This window comes from Nanorana parkeri, unplaced genomic scaffold, assembly GCF_000935625.1.
Source record: "Nanorana parkeri isolate BGI_ZX_2015 unplaced genomic scaffold, ASM93562v1 scaffold414, whole genome shotgun sequence".
Lineage (NCBI taxonomy): Eukaryota > Metazoa > Chordata > Amphibia > Anura > Dicroglossidae > Nanorana > Nanorana parkeri.
In genome coordinates, this window is record NW_017306682.1 from 926,126 (window position 1) to 935,697 (window position 9,572).

Here is a 9,572-nt window from a genome sequence, read left to right on the forward strand (position 1 = left end):
GGGGTGTGTGTGTGTGAGGGTTAATACTTTTGTTAGCTTTAAAGTGACACTGTCATAAGAAATGAATGAAGACGGCCATTACTAAACACTCCTTTTAGAATGCTAGCTCCCTCGCTGTTGTTCTAGTGCTTTATATTCAATGCTGTCCTAGTTGCTGACCAGGAACAAGAACAGATAAGTAGTTCTGACACTCATTTACAGCATGCTTGTTCGGTGGCTGTAACATACACATACTAATGTCAGACGCAGCCAGGCATCTACTATTTTCAGAAGGAAGAGTTCAATGGAAGCCCCATACTTTTCTAATGACTCTTTCACTTCCTAGTCTGTCAGACACCCAACACCTGAAGTGAACAGAAATCTCCTTCATGGGGACACAATCGGGAATACAATCCTGACAAAGTTTCTAATCTCCTAATCTCTGCTAGAAAATGTTTTTTTTTTTGCTGTGTGCCCATTGGGGGATTTCCCCTCACTTTCTGTTCTGTCTGATACCCAACAAATAGACATAAAAAGGGGAAACACTCCTCTACTTATTTGTTCTGTCTCCCAAATGGGGACACGGATATTAAAAATGTGATGGAGGTTCTAACCTCTACTCACTTGTCTTTTTTATGGGTTTTTTTCATTTTACTTTACTGCTATTACAAAGGGGCTAACAAGCCATTTCCTGGGCTCCCTGAGGAGTGTGGTGAACGAGTTGGATAGCACCTTCAGTTCACTAAGGCCCCATTCACACCAGGGCAGTTCGGCCACACTGAACCACCAATATGAACAATCCACGCGATCCGAACCGCCTGTCGCCTGAAATGCACCGACCATTTTTTTCCACGCTGATCAGCACGGTTAACATATAGATTTCAATGGAACCACACTGATCAGCGTGGTTTGGGGCGTTTTTAAATATGTTTCAGTGCTGAAACGCAATTAAAACCGCCCTTTTTAAAATCTGCGCTGATCCGCAACCGTCCTGGTGTGAACGGGGCCTAAAAGTGATCGGGCGGCTCTAAAGCTGCCTGGATCACTTTTATTGGATAGCTAAGAACCGACTGAAGAAAACAGTAAGAAGCTCATGGCTGCTTCTGCAGCCATGAGCTTGTTTTACCATTTGAGATCCAGGATGTTTATAAATGTTCTCTGGATGAAGGATTGGTTAGAGTTAAACTCATTTACTAAAACTTTAAATAGAAGCTGACATCTGTGCTCTCTATTGTTCCCAGTTCTGTCTGTGAGCCTCCCCTCTATGTTATGCAGATGAGGAGAAGGATATGTGTTCTGCAGTCCTAAAACACTTCCTGCCCTAGAGTGACAATGCTGCTCCTCTTCAGATAAGGTTGAGTGAGTTGGCATTCTAGGAAAGGAAATGTGGAATTTGCAGGATTAGCAGGAGGAAATAAAGGAAAGAAAGTCTGAAAAATGGAACTAATGCAACCACCAGATAGAAGAATTAGTATGCTACAATATGTACATTCTAAATCTTACAAATACATAGAACTCGTAGCTTAATTGCCTTTTTTATTATGTTTATAGATCTAAAAAGTAGAAACTTACGCCTTGTCTCTGAAGTTCCGGATTCACAACGTATCTGTGGTAGCACACGGAGGGCAGAAGCTGGAAATTAAATACAGTCAGTAAGGATTTATGTTCAAACAACAAGTAATGACCGAGCAACGAATGCTGGCATGACAACCTATTAAAGTGACACTAAACTCTGGAGCTAAATCTTAAAAATACATTCAAGTACCTTTTAACTATGAACAAAAATGAATCTTATTTGTGTATCACTCGGCTGTAGATCCTCAAATCATCTCTGAATTGGTGCTGACACTGTCCTTCCTTCTGGAGGGGGGCTACTTTTGATCCCCATGGTCCCTGTGTGTGCTGTAAAGTAGTCACCGCTCTAAACTCGCTCCTTGGAGCGGTGACTACTTCACAACACACACAGGGACTATGGGGGAACAAAAGTAGCCCCCCTCCAGAAGGAAGGACAGTGTCAGCACCAATTCAGAGATGATTTGAGGATCTATAGCCGAGTGATACACAAATAAGATTCATTTTTGTTCATAGTTAAAAGGTACTTGAATGTATTTTTAAGATTTAAAAGAGAACTATGGGGTAAGTGTTTTTCCCTATAGTTCTCATAAGGGTCACGGGAGGACATAAACTAGCGTCCTCCCGTGACCCAAAGCTCAGTAAACCGCGAGCTACAGCTTGCGGTATACTGAGACCGCCACAGCCGGGACAGATACGGACATTACTGTCGAGATCCACCCAGCTGCGTGATTGACAGTTGGCTCTGCCTATCCAGAGGCAGAGCCAGCTGTACCAGCCCCCTCCCCCATCCTTTCCGCCAGTCAGCGCTGGAGGATCGGACAGAGGAGGGGGAATCCCTGCAGGAGAGCCGTGACAGTCACTGCTCTCTGCAGGAACAGGATCGAGAAGTGAGCGAGCGATGGTATGTGTTCGCTCACTTCCCGATCTATTGAGCCGACGTGTAACAGTCTCATTGTCACAGGTCGGCTCAGATTATGAGGCTGAGTGAAAATCACTCACCTCATAGTTCTCCTTTAATTCCTGAGTTTAGTGTCACTTTAAGCAGACATGTAAGGCTGAAACATAATAAGCAAAAGGAAAGCCAAGTTCTTACAGTTCAGAAATCATGTACCACTCAGGTCATACACAGACAGAAAGTTTAAGAATACCATTCTTTCAGCAGTAGAAGTAAAGCTGTCCATACACCTATAGATTATCTGCAGACTTTCTATGGTCAGATGGAAAACGTGCACCAGATTCCTCCATCTACGCTACACTGTGTGGGTGGAGGAATCTCCCGCTGGGCCAAGCTTCAGTATCTTGCTCTTTGGCACGGCTGGCTCTCAAAATACCTGAACAGTGCCTGCATCCAATTTAGAATGTGCAGGCATTTTGAGAGCTAGTGGGGCCCGGCTAGCAAGATACTGAAGCTTGGCCCAGTGGGAGACTCCTCCATCCACACAGCTTAGCGTAGATAGAGGAATCTGTTGCACTTTTTCCATCTGTCCATAGAAAGTCTGCAGATAATCAAACTTCAGCTGTGGTGACACTACAAATCCCATCATGCGTCTACCTCTGGTGGTCATGTCTGTGGCTATCAGAATCTTGCATTGGGATTTGTAGTTTCACCACAGGTGAAGGGCTAAGGTTTGGACACTTCCGATCTACAAGGTGAGGAGAACCAAGTTTGGAACTCTTCTCTCTCCTGCACACAATACTTTTACATTGAAGAGGATCTCCAACAAAAACGTTTTTCAAAGTTTTGGATAGAAAGGGAAACGGACGGTTTTCCTTCATCACATCTGATTGCAGTATGTGGGCAAGATTTACCCTTGCTTCCTGTACAGGTGACACCATCAACACTGTGACAGGAAATGATGGAAAACCTAGCAGGGACACATCAGTAAGTATAAGGTCTCGTTCACACCTAGGCGTATTGCATATGCGCGTCTGTCGCGCGTTTCCGAAGGCTACTTGGCTGTATCCCAATGGAAACGCGCAACAAAACGGCCCAAAGTAGTACCTGTACCTTTTCAGGCGTGGGCCGTTCTGTAGCGCGTTAGGGACGGGCGTAAATACGCCAAGGTGGAAACGAGACCATTGAATACAATCGGATTTATATTTTTGAGCGTTTTGTAGAGCGTTCGTCGAGCGTAGAACGCGCTACAAAACGTTCAGGTGTGAACGAGGGCTAAAGCAAAAAACTTTTTCTGAGGGGAACAGCCAGAACCCGAAAAAGCTTATTACTGCTGTCTGTCTTCCGGCTCATTCACATAAGCGCGCACTGTCTGCGTCCAAGCGTGGGCACCCGTACCGGAGCGTATGTGCATGTTCACGTCTGCGTGTAACCGTGTACAGCTGTGTCCTCCCATAGAAGGAACAAGTCTGTCCCTTGCACTGAATGGCTCACTGGTGCTGCTTCTCTATCTCACAGTCAGAGCTCTGCTGTACAGGGACTGAAGAGGCTGATAGGTCAGAATCAGGTATTTAAATAAAAAAAATGGAGTGTATTAATGAGCACAGAGCTGCGGTGATAGGTCTGCGGGGTTCACCTTTAATACATTTTGGACCCCTGACCCAGAATAGGAACGCACATCAGGAACTTCAGAATGAAGTCAAGTCTTTATCTGCCTATGTATTTCCAACAAGACGGTTGGCAATGGCAACCAGCAATGAGAATTCAGCAATGGCGGCCTCTAGGTGTCTCTCATCACATGTATTCTATGACAGGCCCAGGTCAGAGCAGCAGACAGGTCATTGTTTATAACTAGTTCTGTCTATAATGTAACCAAGGACAGTTTGCTGACCTCGGGAGTCCCAGGGGCACATGCTGGCTGCTGTCATGCTGCTATGGGTTACAGCACAGGCCCTTGTGTCTTCTGCCAGGCAAGGTTGCTACGGGTAACAGCACAGGCCCTCTTGTCTCATGCCAGGCAAGGTTGCTATGAGTAACAGCACAGGCCCTCGTGTCTCCTCTCAGGCAATGTTATTTGTAATAGCACAGACCCTCATGTCTCCTGCAAGGAAAGGTTGCTATGGGCAACAGCACAGGCTTTCATGTCCCATGCCAAACAAGGTTGCTATGGGCTACAGCACAGGCTTTTTACTCTACTGCCAGGCACGGTTACAGCAAAGGCCCTCATTTCCCCCACCAGGCATGGCTACAGCAAAGGCCCTCATGTCCCCCGCCAAGCAAGGTTGCTATGGGTAACAGCACATAACTCCATATCTTCTGCCAAACAAGGTTGCTATGGGTTACAGCAAAGACCCTCATGTCCCCTACCAAGCAAGGTTGCTATGGGAAACAGCACAGACCTCCATATCTCCTGCCAAGCAAGGTTGCTATGGGCTACAGCACAGGCCTTTTGTTCTCATGCCAAGCACGGTTACTATGGGTAACAGTAAAATGCCCTCATGTCCCCAGCCAAACAAGATTGCTATGGGCTACAGCACAGGCCTTTTGTTCTTATGCCAAGCACGGTTATTATGGGTAGCAGCAAAGGCCCTCATGTTTCGCGTCAAACAAGGATGCTATGGGTTACAGCACAGGCCTCCATATGTGGTGGCAACCAATGTTTTTTTGGTTGACAGCACAGGCCTTCGTGTATCTTGCCATGCAATATTTCTATGGTTTACAGCGCAGGCCTCCGTGTCTCCTGTCAGGCAGAGGGACCTCAATGTCTCACCTCCCCGGAGCAGGCCCCGTACCGCCCGTACTCCAGCCAGCATCCTTCCCGACCACTGACAGACAAGGACAAGCAGACAAGCCGCCGGAAACCCCTCCTGCTTCGATCGGGTCCGCCAAGCAAACTCTTCCGGGCGACTTCCGGTGTGCGAAACCAGGGAAAAGAGAGTTCCGGGTGTTAGAGGGCGGAAGGAGGAACGGACAGAAGCGGGGACGGTAAATTCGTGGTGGGAGGGTGACACTAAGTCCAGGATGCCGGGGGGAGCGGGGACAGTGTCGGCTTGCCATGGCAGCCCGTAGGCTCTGCGGTATCACATGACACTACCTTCCGCAGACACTGCTCGTAGCACCCACTCCCCTGGAAGCATGGCTCCACTTTACTGCTAGGCCTCACGGTCTCATCTCAAGGAGTCCGGTTGCCATGAGCGACTGCTCTTCGTATGCCCAGGTTGTTGCAGAATAGTCTGCTGGAACCTGATTGGTTGCTATGGACACCTTCAGTTTTTAAAAATCCTCCCCTCCCGATCTGATTGGTTGCTGTGGGCAGCTGCTCCACTTTTACTGTAGGTTATAGCCAGTGAAAACTGGTTGCCATGGGTAACACCCCCAATTTTGGTCAAGTTGTGGTAAATCGGCCCGGCCAATTTTGGTGACACCTCCGCTCCAGATTTTGTAAAGTGTATCTAAAGGCAGAACTGTGTTTTTGGGTGGAGCCTCTGCCAGGTTTCCATTGCTGTGTCCACAACAAGGAAATTCAGGAACGAATCGCGCTTTTGCGTCATAGAAAGCGTTTAGTGTGTGTCACTTGTATTAGCGCGTTGAAGTGCCGTTCACTTCAAATGGCACCCTAATGTACTTAGGCACGGGTGGGCAAATTCCGTCCCTCCAGCTGCTGTGGAACTACAAATCCCATAAGGCATTGCAAGACTCAGAGGCATGACTCCCAGAGACAGATGCATCGTGGGATTGTAGCTTCACCCCCTTGCCCACCCCTAGTTGACTAAGTTGTGTTGTAAAGTAGTCACCGCTCCAAGCTCACTCCTGTGATGGACTACAATCTCATGTTTTGTTTACTAATTTGTATTGAGATTGTAGTCCATCACAGGAGTGAGCTTGGAGCGGTGACTACTTTACAACACACATCGGGACCATTGGGAACAAAAGTAGCCACCCACCAGAAGGAAGGACAGTGTCAGCACCAATTCAGAGATGATTGGGGGATCTGAAGCCGAGTGATACACAAATAACATACATTGTTGTTAATAGTTCGGGTACCTGAATGTATTTTTAAGATTTAACTCCGGAGTTTAGTGTCACTTTAAACTAAAAGTTGCCTTTTAAACTAGGGCTGCAGCTAACGATTATTTTCATAATCGATTAGTTGACAACGTTTTCAATCGTCGATTTTAATCGACTAAATCGATGAACTGTTGCAGCTCTATTTTGAACACAATCTATGGGCTCGGTGTTGTCACCATCGGGAAGCCCACTCTGATTAATGCGGTGTAGCCATGAACCTTAAAGTGACATTAAAGTCAAAGTTTTTTCCCAATCCTGCAGTAGGGACTTACCTTAAATGATGTCTCTTGATTCGGTCATCTTATTCTTTCCTGTCCTCTTCAGCTGTCCCTCCAGCGCTGGGTACGGGTCCCCGATCCAGCGCTGACTCCTCTTCTCTGCCGTCCCACGGTGTCTGGGCGGGTGCACGCTGCTCCATAGACTTACCTTGTGTCTCTCCTCGTCTCCCGGCCGAACATCTGAAGTGCGCATGCGACCGCCCCAAGATCCTTTGCGGCCGTCTGAGACTCTTCAGATGTTCGGACGGGAGCGCGGCGAAGACACAGGTAAGTTTAAACCCTTTTTAAAATGCATATATCTCCTGCTTGCTGGCTGATCTATATATACACTGCTTGCTGGCTGATCTATATATACACTGCTTGCTGGCTGATCGATATATACACTGCTTGCTGGCTGATCTATATATACACTGCTTGCTGGCCGATCTATATATACACTGCTTGCTGGCTGATCTATATATACACTGCTTGCTGGCTGATCTACATATACGGCTACATATAGCTAGCCATAGATATATGCAAAAACATGTGAGGGTTTAATAACCCTTTAACACAGCTGCACCGACTTGGAGAGAAATAGGGTACCCTTTAAAGAGCAAGGATAATGGTCGGCCAGGGGTAAGGAACCTTGGCACTCCAGCTGTGCTGAAACTACAAATCCCATGATGCCTCTGCCTTTGCGAGTTGAGCCTGTGGATGTCAGTCTTCCAATACCTCATGGGAGTTGTAGTTCCACAACAGCTGGAGTGCCCAGGTTGCCTATCCCTGCGGTAGGCCATAACACCATCTGGGCATGGTTCGTTCAACTGCAGGGACACAGTAGCGCTATAGCAGCCAGCAGATGGAACTACAGAATGCAGCAGGTAGACACAGGCATCCAACACACCCCAAAGTGTTGGATGTTGAAGGTTCCAGGGGCCAGTGGTGACTGACGGTCACCGCTCACTCCAGGGAGACAATCGAGAAGTGAGCAGATCGGCGGCATGTTTCTGCTCACTTCCTGATCGATAGAGCCGACCTATGACGGCTTTTTTGTCACAGGTCGGTTATAACTATGAGGATGAGTGGAAATCACTCACCTCATAGCTCTTCTTTAAGCATTTTCTCACACTTAAAGAGGAACTTCCCTTTAAAATGACAGCAAACACACCTTTAGAAATATTTAGTAATAACAATCTACAGTAATGGATTTTTATTCTTTGCATACCTTATTTTTCTTTTCTTCCCCAGTCTTCTGACAGTGGCCATTTTTACTAAGGGCAGATTATTATTTCTCCCTTTACTTCCTGAATCTCTGGCACATGTGACTAGGACATGTGACCATGACCATCATCTCATGAGAAAATTCTTTTCCCTGAGATCTCCTGAGATTAAAGATGAGATTTCTGCTGCTGTAACCATCCCAGGATGCAATGCTTGGGCACATTACATCACTAATGCCCAAGAGCACCAGGAAGTGAAAAAACAGTAATTGTAAGTTAAAAAAAATTCTGTATGTTTAGCTAATGAATACAAGATGATTTCATATGAGCATGCAGAGCTGCGTGCTGATGTGATTTTTAGTGAAAGGGGGTAAAGGTCGGCTTTAATTGGTGTTATGGCCTACCTTGATCTTTGGCCCATTAACCATATTATTTAAAAGGACACTTAAATAAGTCACTTTAAAGCAAACCTGTGCGCACTTTTTTGTGATGACAGGTCCACTTCAAGGCAAACTTTAAATCAGACTTGCTCCAGTTGAATGTGAAATGTTCTATGTGAAAAAAAGGAGCGGTAACATGACCCGTGACGCACCACAACGCGCCGCCATATTCCTCAGTACTTGTATTTTCTGTATCTTTCAGGCACTTTATCAGCCCAGTCTAGTGTAAAGCATGGACGCTCCAGAAGAAGCTGCTTCCCAGAATCTCACAGAGGAGAATTACTTTGTGACTTACACGTTTACAGACCGCTCACACAGCAGCCGGGTGGCCCAAAGCATCATGAAGCTGTGCATGGAAGAGGAGCTGTTTGCCGATGTCACTATCCTGGTGGAAGGAAAGGAATTTCAGCTGCACCGACTTGTCCTGTCCGCCCAGAGCTGCTTCTTCCGCTCCATGTTTGCTTCCAATCTGAAAGAGGGGCGCAACCGCGTCATCCAGCTTCAGGACGTCAGCGAGAGCGTTTTCCAGCTGCTGGTGGATTACATTTATCATGGAACAGTGAAGCTGAGGCTGGAGGAGCTGCAGGAGACGTACGAGGTGGCCGATATGTACCAGTTGATGGCTTTATTCGAGGAATGCTCTCGCTTCCTGGTGAGGACGGTGCAGGTGAAAAACTGCCTGCAGATCATGTGGCTGGCAGACCAGCACAGCGACACGGCACTCTACACCGCGGCTAAACACTGCGCCAAAACCCACTTGTCACAGCTGCATGACACCGAAGAGTTCCTGAACTTACCCATACGACTGCTGACGGACATCATTGCAGGTCGGTAGCACCACATGTATAAAGCTGTCTGAAAACTAGGGATGTGCTGATACCGGTTTCTCGGTATTAAGTACCGATTTTTTTTTTCCGGTACGCACGATACTGCTGCCCTTTTTCCCCAATTATCAGGAAGTCGGGTAGCGGATCATGACGTATTGCCTGGGAAGCCGGCATTCTATTGAAAGAACACCGGCTTCACTTTCCCAGGCTACCTGACCAATCAGGAAGCTGGGCGGAGGGTCATGAGGTGCCGCCTGGCTTCCTGATTGGACAGGAAGCTGGCTCCATGCTCCCCCCGCAATTCCCGT

At 47.1% G+C, this 9,572-nt stretch overlaps 2 protein-coding genes across 2 annotated transcripts in view; one reads left to right on the top strand and one right to left on the bottom strand.

Annotated features, from left to right (window-relative positions):
* Positions 1-5,475, bottom strand: part of NDUFS3 (NADH:ubiquinone oxidoreductase core subunit S3) — a 12,145-nt gene extending 6,670 nt beyond the window's left edge. Inside the window, exons 1-2 of the mRNA XM_018559745.1 lie at positions 5,220-5,475; positions 1,552-1,611 (exon numbers count right to left, since the gene is read on the bottom strand). Coding sequence (XP_018415247.1) covers positions 1,552-1,611; positions 5,220-5,262 — 103 coding nt within the window. The 5' untranslated portion in view covers positions 5,263-5,475. The remainder of the gene's footprint in view (positions 1-1,551; positions 1,612-5,219) is intronic.
* The window catches only part of KBTBD4 (kelch repeat and BTB domain containing 4), an 8,599-nt gene continuing 4,393 nt past the window's right edge, over positions 5,367-9,572 (top strand). The window contains exons 1-2 of the mRNA XM_018559744.1: positions 5,367-5,434; positions 8,640-9,264. Of these exons, the coding sequence (XP_018415246.1) occupies positions 8,670-9,264 (595 nt within the window). The 5' untranslated portion in view covers positions 5,367-5,434; positions 8,640-8,669. The remainder of the gene's footprint in view (positions 5,435-8,639; positions 9,265-9,572) is intronic.